Source organism: Ctenopharyngodon idella, chromosome 15 (assembly GCF_019924925.1).
Source record: "Ctenopharyngodon idella isolate HZGC_01 chromosome 15, HZGC01, whole genome shotgun sequence".
Taxonomy (NCBI): domain Eukaryota; kingdom Metazoa; phylum Chordata; class Actinopteri; order Cypriniformes; family Xenocyprididae; genus Ctenopharyngodon; species Ctenopharyngodon idella.
In genome coordinates, this window is record NC_067234.1 from 13,877,468 (window position 1) to 13,896,646 (window position 19,179).

The 19,179-nt window shown below is 37.1% G+C and overlaps 1 protein-coding gene across 1 annotated transcript; it reads left to right on the forward strand.

Moving 5' to 3' along the window:
• Positions 1-562: 562 nt before the first annotated feature.
• LOC127495467 (rho guanine nucleotide exchange factor 28) lies at positions 563-18,574 on the forward strand. Its single transcript, XM_051862338.1, has 28 exons — positions 563-688; positions 1,186-1,387; positions 1,540-1,603; positions 1,754-1,779; positions 2,332-2,392; positions 2,707-2,807; positions 2,937-3,042; positions 5,643-5,688; positions 7,467-7,608; positions 7,778-7,892; positions 8,000-8,055; positions 8,155-8,203; positions 8,293-8,353; positions 8,439-8,530; positions 10,618-10,743; positions 10,893-11,143; positions 11,240-11,365; positions 11,448-11,565; positions 11,751-12,017; positions 13,867-13,943; positions 14,121-14,302; positions 14,640-14,707; positions 14,786-14,953; positions 15,028-15,120; positions 15,291-15,400; positions 16,808-16,855; positions 16,944-17,048; positions 17,205-18,574. Exons 1-28 carry the CDS (start codon positions 597-599, stop codon positions 17,478-17,480), a joined length of 3,228 nt encoding a protein of 1,075 aa, XP_051718298.1. The 5' UTR covers positions 563-596; the 3' UTR covers positions 17,481-18,574.
• Positions 18,575-19,179: the final 605 nt, after the last annotated feature.

Sequence of the window (19,179 nt, forward strand, 5' to 3'; positions counted from 1 at the left end):
AGATCTGATTGGTCGATATGGTTTGAAAGACAGCTCTACCCAAGCAGAGATGGATGAAAGGGTCACACTCGCTCTAGCCAACCTACACACCCCTCATAACCTGCTCGGACAATCGGCACAAGGTGTGTGTGCATGTGTTATGTGTGCGTTTGAACTTTATTGTATGCGTGTGTGTGTGTGTGTGTGTGTGTGTGTGTGCACATGATGGCAAAGGCAAATGCAGCACCTGCTTCCGTGTATTGTATGGATGTGTGTGTGTAATCAGATTTCACTGTTCCTGCTTCACATCCAGATGACACAAATGTCCGGAGATGAGCAGTGGAATTATAAATGCAGAGTTCTAATTGGATTAGAGGTCACTGTGGTGACCACAAATGAGGATGTCCAAAGTAAACTGTCACTGAAGGAGTTTCACAGACAAACAAAGTGGGAGACGCATAGAGGAAAATGAATGTCTTTTAAATGCAATTTATTAATTGACTAAAAATGCAGTAAATGTGTGTGTTTGTGTGCACATAGAATCTCTCCTGCATGTATGTGTGCGTCTGGGATTTGTGAGCGTCTCCGAGTTCCTTCTTTGTCAGCCTGGTGCCCTGATGACTATCCGCTCGGCCAATCAGGATGGGGACACGCCCCTTCAGCTGGCCCAACAGACCAATCAACATGATCTGATAAAACTCTTCAAGAAGTAATATATCCCTATGTTGTAGATCCTTGTACCCATTAATGTGTTTGCATTAACCTGTGTGCTATATTTAGATTTTATATTTCATATTTAATCTTTAATTTGCTTTGGGCGAACCGAGTTTGAGTCCCAGCCTCGTGGTCTTTTCCTGTTCCCTCACACTTAGCTTTCTGTCCTCTTTCAAACTGATCTAAATAAAGGCAAAATACGCCTTTAAAAAGTATATCTTCTGAAGCTAAATGATAGCTATGTGTGACAAAAAGACACAAAATGTATGTCATTATTCACGGATTTTCATTAAAAAAAGCTCACACAAAGCTGTTATATAGATCAGAAGACTTAATATAGATTTCATGAGCAACAATAACTCATTTTATTCATATATATATATATATATATATATATATATATATAGTTCTTTATTAACAACATATAACATGTACAGAATTATAACCCATATTAACTCATTTTATTCTTTTCTGTTCACACTTTCTCCTCAGCCCTCCAAATCCATTAGCCACGCCCCTGGCGGGTGTGTCACATGTGTGGGCGGGTAAATCCCACCTCCTCAGGTTTAGCCACGCCTCTGGGATGCTGTCTCTGTCTGTGTGTGTATCCGAGTCCTCTTGTACTACACAAACCTTACAGTCATCCATATTAATGCTGCGAGATTGCGTGAGGGACTCTGCGCTACTAAACAAGGTCAGATAACATAAGTTAAAGGTCACACAGATATTACTTATTAACTTTGAATTAAAATGAAATTTATTTGAATATTTCTGATTGGAATCAGTTCTATACCGTGTTTGCTTTGAAGAAGAAGCCATTTTTTGTTGTGTATGTGTCAATCTCAGATCAAAGGTCTGAAAGCGGATACAGAGAGAAGAGCTGAAAGCAACACTCTGTTTTCATACTCGGGTTAGTGTTTCTCCTTTGATTATAAAAATTACATTCACAAGACTGACTGAATGTTATATTTCAAGTACCTGATGAATGTATAGTAGTGATAAATATGGAGTTCTTTCTCTTTTTCTCTCCAATTTTCATGCACATGCACCCCTTAAAAAGGATCACCATATTCTCTGCTTCACAATGTAAGTGGCTGTGACAGACTGTGTTGGAATATCTAGCTAGCAAACTACTCTTAACTTCACGTTACACTAACTAGCCTACACAGAAAAAATTAAACTGCTGCAGTTGATTCAGTACATGAGTGAACTACTCAAAATAATTCAAGACGGCATCACAAAACTTTCTTCCCCATTAGTTTTAGAGGCGGAAAATGTTCTAATAATGTTCTTAATGTCCTACAAAAAATGAACAGTTGTTCAACCAAAAAATAGGCTAAAGTAAGTGTGTCTAAAAAATAGGACCCTCATGAATACAGTACAGTAGTGTTGAAATATTGTCAGGGAAAATGTAACGATGTAGCAAATCTCATTGCCGTGCTGCTGCTTATTCAATAAAATAACTTTGCTAACATGTTGTTAATGGGAAGTGTCCTTGGGAAGCGTCTGTTTCCTGAAATATTTGAACACTATTGCCCAACACTGTTCACTGATTATAATTCATTTTTTCGTTATTTCATTGTTCTCTTTCATTTAATTTCATTTCCCTTTCATTTCTTATGTCCTGTTTTCTGTCAGGTGTGGCTTAACAACACCAGTCAGGATGAAGATGAGGAACTCATATCATCTGACGACTCTGGTGAATGTTTGTTTTTGTATGGTCTACCTTTATATGAGAATGAGGATGTTTTATATCAGTTAGTAAACTATAACTAAATATTTCATGGCTATTGTAATGATAATGTTTATCTGCATTTCAAAAGTACATAAAAATGTTTAAAAATTAAGAGACCATTTGAACATGAACATCTGGTCAACAATACAGTTGATACTGAACTTCTGTGAAATCTGCTAATTCAGCAGTTGAAATTTTGATTATTGATTGACTATCTGATATCTATTGCTGCATGTTCTTGTATCTTGATTTCAAAGTCCATACATGTGTTTTTGTAGATGGACTCACAACTCATACTGATTCAACAACCAGTTCGCTCACTGACTCCAGCGTTACCATTACAAACAGCATCAACACCCTGCAGGCCGGTGAGGATCAGGTGAGGTGAAGATTTATCTGTAAAGGCTCTTTGTGAACCTTTAGTATCTAAAATGATGGTGGATGCAAGAAGATTTGTAATATTTACTAAGCAATGTCTTTTTTTTCTTATTCTTCTTATTTTCATTAGACAATTTATCCTCAAGACTCAATTGACTCATTTGAATCAGACTCTACAGCATCTGAACAAGACTCTCCAATCCAAGACAGTTTACCCATCTGTAGTCCACAGGACGGTGTGTTTGACTGTGATTTTATGGTAACACTTTACAATACTGGTGCACTAATATGCAGTAATTCATGCTTAACTAATGCACAGATAATCATGTGTTAATGTATGACTCATGAAGAACTAAACCATTAATTAATGATTACTGCATCAGCAACTAATAAAGAGTCTATATGATTAATAAATTAAGTAATATATGAGTTGTTATTAATTAAATGTGGCGTTAATGTATAAATTCCTTAATAACATATTTTATTAACTAATAGTGTAAATTAATAGGTTGATTACCACAGTGGGTTGAAGCCATGTATTTCAACTTCAAATTATCTGCTTTAATTAATCATTAGCTAATGATTTGCAAATGTATCATTATGTTATGGCTTTACTTGTTGAGGCACATGACTATTAACTAATTGTTAAGTAACATGTCATTATGGTTTTGACATCTACAATATAAGCCATGGATTTCAATTTCCATCCATCAACAACTGGGATTCCATTGTGCCAGATGAACTGCCGCATCCAGTACCTCGTAGTTCATGGTGTATGAAGGTTAAGCTTGAGGTCTAGGATGTAGCCGGGCACTGCTATTTCGTAACAGTGGGTCTAGACCGGACAAAGGCAATAGAACCGATTATAGTCAGTGATACTACACTGGATGCAGCACAACGCTACACGACACAACAAAACCCAGGCAGTAAACTGATGCCACATTCTATTTCTGACATACTCCAAGCTCTTGTGTGACTTCTGTTATGAAGGACAAATGGACTTGCAATGGTCTGTCATGTCCAGTGTAGAGAGCTGTTGCGGCATGATGTGATAATGGTCACGCACCGTGTAACAGCGGTCAATAGTATGGATTCTGGTGTGCTGATATTTGTGTGCATTCTTTCAAACATATTCTCTGACATTACACTCACTGCATGTGCAACTTTCAAAAGCCCATAAATGACATGTTACTTAACAATTAATTAATAGTCATGTGCCTCAACAAGTAAAGTCATAACATAATGATACATTTGCAAATTATTAGTTAATGATTAATTAAAGCAGACAACTGGAAGTTGAAATACATGGCTTTGACTAATTGTGGTAACTAATGTATTAATTTACACTATTAGTTAATAAAATATGTTATTAAGGAATTAATACATTATGCCACATTTAATTAATAACAACTCGTATATTACTTAAATCTATTAATCATATAGACACTTTATTAGTTGCTGATGCAGTAATCATTAATTAATGGTTTAGTTCTTCATGAGTCATACATTAACACATGATTATCTGTGCATTAGTTAAGCATGAATTAATCAATGTTAATTTTGACAGCAAATTTAGATTTAATTTTAGTCAGTCTTTTGACTAAAACGATGGTTTTTGACCGTTCAAGTGCAAAAAGACACGAAAGAGAGCTAAATTCAGTGCTTTTCAGGGACTGACACACTTATCATTGAGGTACTATTATAGTTTTTATTAAAATTTTGATTAGATTTTTAGTTTTTCTGCTTTCATTGTAATTTTAGTTAAAAGTTTTAGTAATTTTTGTGTTTGCGTTTTAGTTTTTGCTTTTAAATGTCTACATAGTTTTTTTATTTCTGTTTTAGTTATTTTAGTGCATCAAGTTCAGTTAAAGCTTAGAAACTAGATGAAATAAAATAAGTTTACATTTTTATATATATTTATTTTTTTTATTTCAGTTAACGTTTATTTTTTAAGTAATGAAGATTTTTTTATGGTTTTAGGTTTAGTTAACTATAATAACCCTTATACTTGTAAAATATATTGAATAATGTGTCAAATAATGTTCTTAATCTTTCCTTCCTGTGACAGAAGGTACAGTAGTTTACTATTAATTAAATAGAAATTAAATTAAATACAGTTTATTGTGTAAACAAAATAACAATAATGACCAGGAAAAAACAATAATTATAAACCATCCCGAAATACACCGTGACTCTTATTCTAAAATGTGTGCAGTCTGCACTGTAGCAGGCTCATTTAAGTTCAGATGAGGGAGATAAAATATGCATTCTTACAACCGCCTAAAACATATTACCAAATAAACATTGTGTAGTAAACATTGTCATAATTCATCAACATTAGCTTATAAGCAATCGTTTGGCATAAATGTGCGCTATTCATTAATTGCGAAGCAGTCTGAAATGCTGCTGGGCAAGCCTGTAGAGTGCGCAACAGCACCGCATTTCCCGCGGTTAGATCAGCACGTTACACTTCAAATGTGCGCATCTTCCACACAGGACAGCAGTCCTGACTGGAAATCTTCCGGAATCGTCCCTCTCTATCATTTTCGTCTTGTTTTTATTCGTAATAGTTTTAGTCATTCAAAGCACATTTTTATTTAGTCATCGTCTCGTTTTCGTCCATGAAAAAATGTCGTTGACGAAAATTATGACACAAATTATTCGTCAACGAAATTAATACTGGAATTAATGCATATTAATGCACCAGTATTGTAAAGTGTTACCGTTTTTATTCTTATGTGTATCTGTACTAGTGTGTTCAAGATGAATTGAGATGTGCAAAATAAAGTGTACTAGTAGTTTGCAAGGATGTTCAGTTTTTTTGTTTTGTTTCTAGAGCAGTTTCCCATCAATGATGAAGAAACATCCACAGAGATCAGAAGGTATTTGATCTCTCACACCCATGCATACAAACATTCCCTTCTATTTATATATATATATATATATATATACACACAAACCCGATTCCAAAAAAGTTGGGACACTGTACAAATTGTGAATAAAAAAGGAATGCAATGATGTGGAAGTTTCAAATTTCAATATTTTATTCAGAATACAACATAGATGACATATCAAATGTTTAAACTGAGAAAATGTATCATTTTAAGGGAAAAATAAGTTGATTTTAAATTTCATGGCATCAACACATCTCAAAAAAGTTGGGACAAGGCCATGTTTACCACTGTGTGGCATCCCCTCTTCTTTTTATAACAGTCTGCAAACGTCTGGGGACTGAGGAGACAAGTTGCTCAAGTTTAGGAATAGGAATGTTGTCCCATTCTTGTCTAATACAGGCTTCTAGTTGCTCAACTGTCTTAGGTCTTCTTTGTCGCATCTTCCTCTATATGATGCGCCAAATGTTTTCTATGGGTGAAAGATCTGGACTGCAGGCTGGCCATTTCAGTACCCGGATCCTTCTACGCAGCCATGATGTTGTAATTGATGCAGTATGTGGTATGGCATTGTCATGTTGGAAAATGCAAGGTCTTCCCTGAAAGAGACAACGTCTGGATGGGAGCATATGTTGTTCTAGAACTTGGATATACCTTTCAGCATTGATGGTGCCTTTCCAGATGTGTAAGCTGCCCATGCCACACGCACTCATGCAACCCCATACCATCAGAGATGCAGGCTTCTGAACTGAGCGCTGATAACAACTTGGGTTGTCCTTGTCCTCTTTAGTCCGGATGACATGGCGTCCCAGTTTTCCAAAAAGAACTTCAAATTTTGATTCGTCTGACCACAGAACAGTTTTCCACTTTGCCACAGTCCATTTCAAATGAGCCTTGGCCCAGAGAAAATGCCTGCGCTTCTGGATCATGTTTAGATATGGCTTCTTTTTTGACCTATAGAGTTTTAGCCAGCAACGGCGAATGGCACGGTGGATTGTGTTCACCGACAGTGTTTTCTGGAAGTATTCCTGAGCCCATGTTGTGATTTCCATTACAGTAGCATTCCTGTATGTGATGCAGTGCCGTCTAAGGGCCCGAAGATCACGGGCATCCAGTATGGTTTTCCGGCCTTGACCCTTAAGCACAAAGATTGTTCCAGATTCTCTGAATCTTTGGATGATATTATGCACTGTAGATGATGATAACTTCAAACTCTTTGCAATTTTTCTCTGAGAAACTCCTTTCTGATATTGCTCCACTATTTTTTGCTGCAGCATTGGGGGAATTGGTGATCCTCTGCCCATCTTGACTTCTGAGAGACACTGCCACTCTGAGAGGCTCTTTTTATACCCAATCATGTTGCCAATTGACCTAATAAGTTGCAAATTGGTCCTCCAGCTGTTCCTTATATGTACATTTAACTTTTCCGGCCTCTTATTGCTACCTGTCCCAACTTTTTTGGAATGTGTAGCTCTCATGAAATCCAAAATGAGCCAATATTTGGCATGACATTTCAAAATGTCTCACTTTCAACATTTGATATGTTATCTATATTCTATTGTGAATAAAATATAAGTTTATGAGATTTGTAAATTATTGCATTCCTTTTTTATTCACAATTTGTACAGTGTCCCAACTTTTTTGGAATCAGGTTTGTATATATGTGTGTGTATATATGTATATATATATATATATATATATATATATATATATATATATATATATTTAGAAGCTTAAATTTGTTTCACTCTTTATTTCCAAATTTCCAGTATGTGGTATAGCAAATCAGAGAAAGAAGAAGAGAAAGAGAAAATCATCCCTACATCCAAAAGTGAGACAGAGAAATATAAAGTGAGTCGAACACTAAGCTTCCTCCGGAGCCAGATGGTCAACACCAAAATAAAAAGCAAGGTGAGAGAGAGACAGTAAAAGTGTGCACCAGTTTAAAGTTAAATGAAATAAAACGCATACAAAGAACGCATTGAAATGTGTCCTCCGAAGGCAGCATTTTCCAGTTTTCGGACGCAGCCTATGTATGTATATCCTCAGGAAAAAAGCTCCAATATCTGTTTATTTACAGGTAAACGCAGAGGTTTCCTCAGCCTTGCACCAACTCTGCCCTCCGAAGCAGCCTGTTAAAGCAGCTTGTGAAGTCTGCGAGGGAGCTGACAGTGACGAACCACAGCAGTGCACATGTAAGTGTGTGTTTCTTTTACAGACATTTTTTTTTTTTTTAAATTTATGCAAAAAATCCGCTGTACCAAAAGTCTACACTGACTTGATGATATCACTTCCTGTACAGACTGCTCCATGATCATTCATAAGACCTGCTGTGGTTCTGCCCCTCTGTGTTTGAAGGTGAGTGCGTGTGTGTAAACACTTAACACTTCCTTTACAAAAGTACTTGAAACTGCATTCGTTTGAAAGATTGTAATTGCATTTATTTTTATTACCCAGAATCCTAATCAGGCACTTCTGAAATGCGCTGACTCTTCAATATTACTATGTGAGAGAGCCAATCATGTTACTCTGGAATTATAACGCAACCATCCATGTCATGTAGTGCTCATGTGATCATGTATGTTTCATTAACAGACTCGTCCAGTCACAGTTCTCCATCTCTGTCTCTGGTCAACAACAACACCGTGTCACACAGGTCTGTATATGTTTTCCACAGACTTCATTTGAATTTATGTCACTAATGTTTACATTTTGAGATGCTTTGTATGTTTCTGTATCAGAAAGCGGAGTAACAGTGAGGGATGTGGCCATGATTTCGCTCTGCGGAAAAGCAAGTCTTTTATTGGTCATTCTTCTGGAAGCCCCACCTCCAGTGAGTTAATAGGTGTGTTGGACTTGAAGTGGCGCTGCGCAGACTGATCGGTGTATGACATCAAAGTACCGCGAGAGTGATTTGAAGGCATACGGAGCTGTCTGCTCTCTAATTGCTCTTGCGGCACTTTGATGTCATACACAGATCGGTCTGTGCAGCGCCACTTCAAGTCAAACACATTGTCTTTCTTCTGTGGAACTCAAAAGGTGCAGAATTTCATGCCGATTTTTTCCATACAATGAAATTAAATTGGGACTGGAATGTTGAGGAGTGTTATTTTAGTATCATTAAAGGCACAATATGTAAGATTTTTGGATTAAAATATCCAAAAACCACTAGAACAGTGTTATATATTTTGTTGGCTTGTGTACTTACTTTATCCCAAATGTTTCCAAGAATGTTTAAATCCAGAGAAATAAGCCATTTTAACCAGGACATGGACCATGTCCGTGCATTGCCTATCAATGACGTCATACCCATGTTACCCTCGGTTTCCAGTTTTATTTTTTAGAAACATGGAAACACCAAAGACGCTTTAATACATTATATATTTTATTAGACAAGGGAACAACTGTTTCATTACATTTATAGACAGGAAACTGATCATTATTATATAGCTCAACACGCTTAGTCTTAATTTTGTGGTGTTAAGTGTTAAGTGAAAATGAAAAATGTTTTAACAGCTAGCTGAAATAAAAGTTTTTCTATATTTTATTTTATTTCAGTTACCATTTATTTTCAAGTAATGAAAATGTTTTTGTTATGGTTTTAAAGGTGCAATATGTAAGAATTTTGCAGTAAAATATTCAAAAACCACTAGGCCAGTGATATATTTAGTTCACTTGAGTACTTACAATATCCCAAATGTTTGCAACTATTTGTAAATCGTGAGAAAATTGCAAATTTAAACAAGGCTCCGGGACGTGTGAGGAGTCGCCTGTCAATTGCGTCATACCCGCGTTACCCTCGGCTTCTGGTTTTATTTTGTAGAAACCATGGAAACACATTTTCTCCATCATGCAATATGTTTTAAAATGAAATGCATGCCATTTATCAACACAAGCCATCCAGCATTTATTAATATGATATTCTAAAATCGATCTATCTTACTGCAGTGTGCAACAGTGTCTCACAACACCCACCGAGCGAACGCACAGAGTAACGTTATAACATTTTCAACACACTCAAATGTATCTAATATGATAAACAGAGCTGCGTTACCTCATACTCATGACCGGAAAAGCGGAAGCAGCGCCGGCGACTGTGGCATAATAAAAGTTCCGCTGCTTGTGAGGCGTGTGTTGCGCAATCGCTCCAGCGGCCTCGTTCAGCTCCCACAACACTCGGTCCTGCTCTGCTTCATACTACAATAACGTTAATAATCGGATCTATGAACATCATTTCTTCCCGAGTCCTATCCCAATTCTTTTGCACCGTCCGGTGAAGACCACATGTCCCAAGATTCTGCGCTCAAACTTGATGTCATCAAGCTACGCCTTTGTTTTGAATAGGCCTCTAGCAGACAGAAATCCTACATACTGCACCTTTAACTACAAAAATGAAGAAAAAGCAGCATAAAAGTACCGTTTAAAAAAAAAAAAGTATGTCTAGTGTGATTTTTTTTTTTTTTTTTTTCAAGTATAGACTTTATGTAGCCCCGCCCTGTTTCAGCATTGTGCTCTTTGTGTTCTGTCTTCCGTTTTGTATTTCCACAGCATGAAAGTAAGCTCTTACGGATTCATGAATGAACCGCTCATTTTAAAATACAGACATTTGTTATGACATCCGCGTCAAACATTACAATGCTCATGACAACTTTCGTTAACTCTACAATAAGTAAATCCACTTCACCAGCTAATTATTCTTTGACAATGATGCCATAGAAATATACAGAGCTACCGCAAAAACGGAAGTTCAAAGACAAAAATCTAAAGATGGCTGCTCGCTTGTTTCTCTGGCGCATAAGGTCTATAGAAACTAGTGATGTTTGATCTCATTCATGTCAAAAAAACATGATTATTGACTGAACTGTAGTTTTTCCAAATTACACAATTACACAATTTCCAAATTAACCATGTCTTTGCCAGATTCAGATGATTCGTCAGCTCAGGTATCATTTGACTTCTCTGCTGAATCTTGGAGCGCAGTTGTGGACACTGAATTCAGTAGGACACTGGACAAAGAGGTGGTCAAGAGACAGGAGATCATCTATGGTCAGTTATTATGGCTGCAAAACCTGTTTTAGTAGATTGTTGATAAGTGTTTGATAACATATAATACACTGTTGTTTAAAAACGTCTTGGATTTAATTGGATGCTTTAGTTAAGCCTAATTTGATTGTTTAGTGTTGTGTTTGTCGCAGAGCTGATGCAGACAGAGTTTCACCACGTCCAGACTCTCTCTGTTATGGCTGATGTTTTGAGGCCAGGACTGTTGGAGGAAGTGCAGCTGGAGCCGGACACAATTGGTCAGATTTTCCCCAGGCTGGATGAGCTCTTAGCTTTGCATAGAAACTTTCTTAAAGACATGGAGACCAGACAGTGGTTGTCTATTCACCCAGGAAGTCACAAGAACTACATCATCCGGCAAATTGGTGATATTCTACGTCAACAGGTAAGTAAGAACCTAAACATCTGTTGACTTGACCAATTTACATATTGTGGCTGAACAAGTTCTTAGCTTAGGTTCATTTAGCAATTGTCTATGCAGTTCTCAGGCCCAAATGCTTCCCAGATGATAGAGTTGTACGGCGACTTCTGCAGTCATCATACAGAAGCACTGAAAGTTTATAAGCAACAACTACAGAGCAACAGGAAACTACAATTATTTCTCAGAGTAAGTTGATTAAACACACGTGACACACTCATACAAAACAGTTTGAGTTTAATGTTAATGACCATATGTGTTGCCCCTACAGCAGCTGAGTACCAACTCTGTCATTAAACGTCGTGAAATCCCAGAATTCATTTTGCTTATTACCCAGAGAATCACAAAGTACCCTGTTCTGGTAGAGAGACTCCTTCAACACACTGATGGTAAATTTATCTCTGTAGAAGTTAATAAATTGCAATAAATAATCATCTTTAAATATAAGATACATATGAATAGCACTATTACATTATACAATAGATAAAAATAAACATTTTGTGTAACCTAATACATAATATTTGATAAAAGGAATCTGAATGCTCACCTCTGTGATGTGTATGCACTTCTGTAGATGGCAGTGCTGAGCGCTATGATATTGCAGTGTCACTGGAGGGTCTGCGGGGGGTGATAGAGGAGGTGGAGCGGCGTGTGGGAGATTATGAACGTGCAAAGAAACTACAGGACATCATAAGTCGTCTAGACAACAAGAGCTGCACTCGTCTGAAGAACGGCGAGATCTTCGGCAAGCAAGACCTGCAGAAAACACACCGAACTCTCACACACTCTTCAGTGCTGACTTGTAGGACCACCTCTGGCAGACTAAGAGGTCTTACTGCACGTGTGTTTGTATTAGAGATGCACCAATACTAAATTCCTCCACTGATACCGATATCCGATTATTCAGAATGATACCTGCAGATACCGATAGTTTGTTTTTCTTAAGGAAAAAAATCTCTCACAGCTAATGCTGTAAACTATACAGGGAACCTTCTTATTTGGTACATGACTGTAATATTAGAGGTTAAAATGAACTATTTTAACTATTATAATTATATTCAACTGCTATTTATTTTCAGATATAATAATTACACTCAAATAAAAACTGAAATGTTTGTATACAACTCAGTTGCACATAAGGTAGTTTTCTTAAACACTTGTCTTCATGACAGATTTATTCAAGCATACATATATAATTACCAGGAAAAAAGCTCCTCTAGTGTTATTTTTATAGCTAACTAATGAACTGTGAACATTGGATAACTTTCCTGAGGTAAATGTAACATTAAAGGTGCAATATGTAAGAATTTTACAGTAAAATATCCAAAAACCACTAGGCCAGTGTTATATATTTTGTTCACCTGAGTACTTACAATATCCCAAATGTTTGCAACTATTTGTAAATCATGAGAAAATTGCAATTTTAACCAAGGCTCCGGGACGTGTGAGGAGTCGCCTGTCAATTGCGTCATACCCGCGTTACCCTCGGTTTCCGGTTTTATTTTGTAGAAACCATGGAAACACCAAATACGCTTTAATATTTACATGTTTTAATAGAAAAGGGAACAACTGTTTTGATATATTTATAGACAGAAAACTAATTATTGTTATATAGCTCAACACGTTTAGTCTTACTGTTTAAATCTAATTTTCTTGATTTTTTGCAAGTACCATGCTTTACCTTGCCTCAGAGAAAAATACTATTTTGTCAAGTAGCTAACATAGCATAATCAGATGCAGCTGTATTTTTAGTAACAGTAATACAGAATTTTCTCCATCATACAATGCCATTTATCAACACAAGCCATCCAGCATTTATTAATATGATATTCTAAAATCGATCTATCTTACCGCAGTGTGCAAAAGTGTCTCACAGCAGCCGACCGAGCGAACGCACAGAGTAACGTTATAACATTTTCAACACACTCAAATGTATCATGATGATAAGCAGAGCTGTGTTACCTCATATTCATGACCGGAAAAGCGGAAGCAACGCCGGTGACTGTGACATAATAAAGGTCCCGCTGCTCGTGAGGCGTGTGTTGCGCAATCGCTCCAGCGGCCTCGTTCAGCTCCCACAACACTTGGTCCTGCTCTGCTTCATACTACAATAACGTTAATAATCACATCCATGAACATGAATTTCTTCCTGAGTCCTATCCCAATTCATTTCCACCGGCCATTGAGGTGAAGACCACATGTCCCAAGATTCCGCGCTCAAACTTGGCGTCATCAAGCTACGCCTTTGTTTTGAATAGTCCTATAGCGACCTCTAGCATGATTCATTTCAGTAAGCTGTACTGTATCTTTCAACATACCTTTTGATGTTCATGCATGTTTTTCGTGCTATAACTTGTATTCAAGTGGAAGAAAAGACTTGCGCTCCACGCTGCCGCTTGAAGGCGCTACAGCGATCTGTCATGTCACACTTAAGAGCGTCAAAACGGTGTTTATTGTTTGAGTTTCATGATAAAATTGACCGAATTTTAAATCTGAGACTTCTTATCAGAAGTAACAAAGCTGTTCGTGATTATTAGATTGAAGGCGTGCTACAAATAATGTTTTTGCTTTTATCAGCTGATACTAATTTTTTGGCGATAACGGTGCATCCCTAGTTTGTATTCTTTTTCTTTTTTTTCATTAATATATTATTTAATTCCATTTCCAGTGACTCTTTCTCTCGTCTACAGATGTTCTTGCGCTGCTCCTCACAGACGTTCTGGCTTTCCTACAAGAGAAAGAGCAGAAGTTTGTCTTTGCCGCACTGGTACAGAAATATACACATTATATTGTGTTTGTGCACTTAGGGTCATACATTTAGACCCTATAAAAAATTTAAAAATGCTATTAATATAATATTAAAATCAAAAAGGTTTTAAATATAATAGTAAAATGTGCTTTAAATTTAATAGTAAAATCAGTTTTAAATATATTGTATCTTCAGGAGCAGAAGCCATCTGTGATGCCCTTGCGAAGGCTCATTGTGAGAGAAATAGCCAATCAGGAGAAAGGATTATTTCTCATCAGTGGTGATTGCTCTGTGGGGCCGGAGATGTATGAGATACACACACAGACTCGTGAGGAGCGTAACACGTGGATGACGCTGCTGAGGCAGGCCACTGAGAGGTGTGTTAGACCTCTTTAATTGTTTTCAATGACATTTTTCAAGTCTGTACACTATCGTTCAAATGTTTAGGTCAGTAAGATTTTCATATTAGAATAATTTTATAGAATAAGTAATGCCTGCTGAAAATTCAGCTTTGCCATCACAGGAATAAATTACATTTCAAAATATATTAAAATTGGAAATTGTAATAATATTTCACAATTTTACTGTTTTTACTGCATTTTTTTTTATCAAAATAAATGCGGCCTTGAGGAGTATACAAGACTTCCTTCCAAAAACATTAAATAATTATACCGATCCTAAACTTTGAATGGTGTATATTTATATTTGTTTCAGCCTTCCTGATGATCAGACCAAGAAGAATGAGGGGGAAATCAAAGTCAAGAAGATACAGAAATTACAAGGTAATTATCCAAGCATCCATCTGTGCATGACTTTATTGTTCCTAATATCTGATGTCTTGTGTATGTCTGTGCATATAGAGGCGCTGTTCTCTCTGGATCTGCAGCTGTGCTCTGTTATTGAGGAGAAATTAAGGATCTGTAGAGGGACTGGTAGATGGAGTCTGGCTACTTGCCGTCTTCTTGTTCATCCCCACCCTGAAAACACTCCTCAGGGTGTCACATTACTGTCTGACGCACAGGAAGAAGGTAATTTTATCTTTTTATCTATAGACACACAGTCAGGTGCTACTGATCTTTACCAAAGTCTCTTTCTTTCCCAGTGGTGAAGCTGGCTATCACTTTGTTGTCTTGGCTTTTTCCTTGTATATGGGCACCAAGTAACCATGACAGCTTTGACCAGGAAAGAGCAAACTGTGAGTAATCACTTTACCAACACCCAGACCAGAAAACAATTGCATTATTGTCAAAATTACTGTAATTATAAGGAACACTGTCAAAGGAATATTTCTCACAAAAAAAAATCTAAAATTGTGTTATTTATTTCATCCATCCATCCATCCAAATAATATCTCTTTCTGTCCAGATAAAGAACAGAATTTGCCAGTTAGGAGCAGGAGGAGTGCTCTGGTAGGAACAGGGGTGGGGCCTCTTGCAATAGCCCCGATAAGCCCTGCCCACCAGACTTATTTAAAGGTAACCACAGTTGCAAGTGTTATATCTACTATGTATTTGACCTTATTCTTCAAAAACATGCATATAATATTTTCTGACAATATTCTAAAACATTCTTATGCAATTCATCCTATTTGTGACAACCCTATTCTATAACCTGCACATTTTCAGGACTCACAACCACATTCTTGACAAACCCGCCCTGAATGAATGGAATCGCACTGGATGACTTTGTCTGCCATGTCATATAATGTGAGAGCCACAGTGAACTGTATATCATGACGGGTTTAGTTTACTCATGGAGACAGAGAAATGATTTACGTTCATCAAGCATACTCTCTGCACTACTTATAAAGCATTTAAAGTCATCATGAAATCAAAATTGACCCTGTTTACTTTGTTAGCGCACATTACTAGTCTTGTAGTGAACAAATAATCTGTGCGAGTTGCCCATAACCCATTGCGCGTTGGATTAGGATTCGATTAGAATTACAAACATGAATAAAAAGTGTTAAAAAAAACTACAAACATGGCGGATGTGCAATTCCAAAGGTCTAGAGAGGTTTAGAGAAAGGGGTTTGCTGAGTGATTAATAATCAGTATCTAACTTGATGAAAAGATATTTATTCAATGTTATCCACATTATATTTAATCTGCAACAGCATTGTGAACTTTTGTAAAGATACGTTTGGTCATTATAACTTTTAAAGGCATCATTATGCAAATTGAAAACTCATGAGGAGAGTCTCTGCATTAAAGACCCATGACTGGCAGATCAACATGCGACTACATTTCTCACCGAAACGGTAGGAAATTAAATTAAATTCAATGTGGAGGATTTTAACTGTGATGAGATGATTGACAGGGCAGTTTAAACGGTGACAGGATGCACGCAACTAAGTAACAGAGCTCTCCGTTAAAGATGCAATTGTGACGAAGTAGTATGTCCCAAAGCTTGCCTACTTTTCTGCTACACACGCAAAAGTATGTACTTTTTCTTCAAAAACAGTGCATACTTTTAGGGAATAGTATATATACGTAGGTGAATTGGGATGTAGCACAAAACTTGTAATTTCGAGTTTATATCTTGCAATTCTCACTTTATAACTTGCAATTATTCAGTGGCAGAAACAAGCTTCCATGGCTTTGAGTCCTAAAAGTGTGCAGGCTCATATTAAGCGGTGCTGTCATACTAGCCACTGGCATCTGCTCTAGAGTTTTGTTTTGTGTGAAACATGACCACCAGGGATTAGAGATCAACATAAACAGTTGTAATCAACACGTCGTTCCAGCCCTAAATCATGCATTTAGCAGTAATTTATGTAGAAATTCTGCTTGTGGATCATGAATGAGGTCCATTTTGTCTGTTTAGCATTTATGATTATAATAAATGGCATATTTATTTATTTTTTTTTTTTACAAATCTAGGTAGCAGAGGGTGTTCACAACTTAATCCATATACTCTACAGTCTGCAGGTGGAAGTTATTGATTGACTTATAATTAATAATAGCTAAATGTTTATGTGTTTGTATAATGTATAAATATCATACTCTTATTTTGAAGGCTGCTATAATAATCCAAGACAGCTGCTTTGAAGTTCAAAATCTCCTCCTCCTGGAGGGAGAAGCTCCGCCCCCTAATCTTACTAGTGATTATGATGTCAAAAGGGTTGGTGTGGCAATTTTTCTCACAGCATGTTTATCTAAGATCTTTATCTAGAATGTGATAGTTACGTGTTGATATTACACATTGTAGTAGTAGAAGTATTATTTGAAGCATGTTTTTCCAGTCAATGATTATTTACTCTTATTACTGTCTCAACAGCAGAGTTTGGATGGCGGGACTGTGGCTGTGCAGCAGAAAGAACTGGAGCAGAGAGAGAGAGAGCATGCTGAACTGATGGACAAACTGGTGAAAGAAGAAGAGCAGTTTGAGGAGGAACTGTGGCTGTTTGAGGAGAAGATGAGGAAGCTGAGAGAGGAGGAGAAAAGAGTGAAGGAAGAGAGAGAGAGATTAAAAGAAGATGGGAAAAAACTGGTGAAAGAGAAGAAGAGTCTGGAGACACAGATAAGACTCATTCAACATGATTCAAATCGTTGACAAGGCATTCTTCACAGGAGAAACGAAGTGCATTTATGTGTCTGTATTAAAGAGGCCATGTGCACATTTACAAAGTTTTGCGGTGCGTCACAATTCGTGTACTTATGCACTATTCTATGAAGTTTTGTAGTATAAAAAGTGCGAGTAGTGTGAAAATTTAAAATAGAAAAAGTACACTTTAAATACCCAGATGATGCACTTAATGAACCAAAAAAACATGGAATTTTGGACACTTCATGGACTCAACTGTTGCAGCTTTAATTACGTAGCAGAGGGGGAGGGGCTAACAGACTCTGATGTTGAATGACAAAATAACATTATAAAATTCATACACTACACAGTTGCGTGCATAGTGCATAAGTACATAGTATACAGGGCTTGACATTAACACCCGCCAAATGCGGGTAGATTTCAGCTGTGGCAGGTAAGACAGCCATTCCCACTAGCCACTTTGGCGGGTTGAATATAATTTCAGCCTACAGCCAAATGAAAGGTAGCCGTCGTATCATAAATTTGCAATTCAATCACAATTCTTGATCGATTAACTTGATGTTAGTGAAGGCGGGATAGGCGAAATCGCGATGAATGACACACAACTGAAGCGCTCTCTCATGCGCGTGATCAGATCTCCTTGCGCCTGAATAGTCAAATACACGCACACAGAGATGTCAAAATGCCCATCGTGTGGAGTAGGCTATCGTGTGAATACAGTCGGTTATGGCTTAAGTGGACGTAAACAGGTGGGCAAGTGTCAGTATATTACGTCCATGCATTCAGCAGCCCGATTAAATACCTGTCATTAATGTTAATCAAGCAACAAAAGATGTTAAATAAATATATACATGTTAAAGGATTAGTTCACTTCTGAATGAAAATTTGCTGATAATTTACTCACCCCCATGTCACCCAAGATGTTCATGTCTTTATTTCTTCAGTCGAAAAGAAATTAAGGTTTTTGATGAAAACATTCCTGGATTATTCTCCTTATAGTGGACTTCAATGGCCTCCAAACGGTTGAAGGTCAAAATAACAGTTTCAGTGCAGTTTCAAAGGGCTTTAAAGGATACCAGACGAGGAATAAGGGTCTTATCTAGCAAAACGATCGGTCATTTTTCGAAAAAAATACAACTGTATATGCTTTATATAAACAAACGTTCGCCTTCTAAGTGCCTCCGCCAAAACCGCATTTCTGTATTCTTCAAAAAGTTTACGCTGTATGTCCTACACCTTCCCTATTCTACTTACGGAACGAACGCAGCGCCAGTTACATTTTTTCCGTAAGTTGAATAGGGAAGGTGTAGGACATACAGCGTAAGCATTTTGGAGAATGCGGAAATGCGGTTTTGGCGGAGGCACTTAGAAGGCGAACGTTTGTTTATATAAAACATATACAGTTGTATTTTTTTCGAAAAATGACCGATCGTTTCGCTAGATAAGACCCTTATTCCTCGTCTGGTATCCTTTAAAGCCCTTTAAAGCCCTTATATTGCCCACCCCTTGCTCACCTGTACATACCAGCTGATATACAATGTATTCTTGATTTGCAAAATTGACTGGCAAAATTGTGGCCAGTGAAAATACTGAGTGGCTAGTAACTTTGGAAAACCAGAAGCAAAAAAGTTCATGTCAAGCCCTGATAGTATATATGTGCACAATGCGTCATTTAGGAAACAACTTTGGGGTCTATTAGAATAGGTTT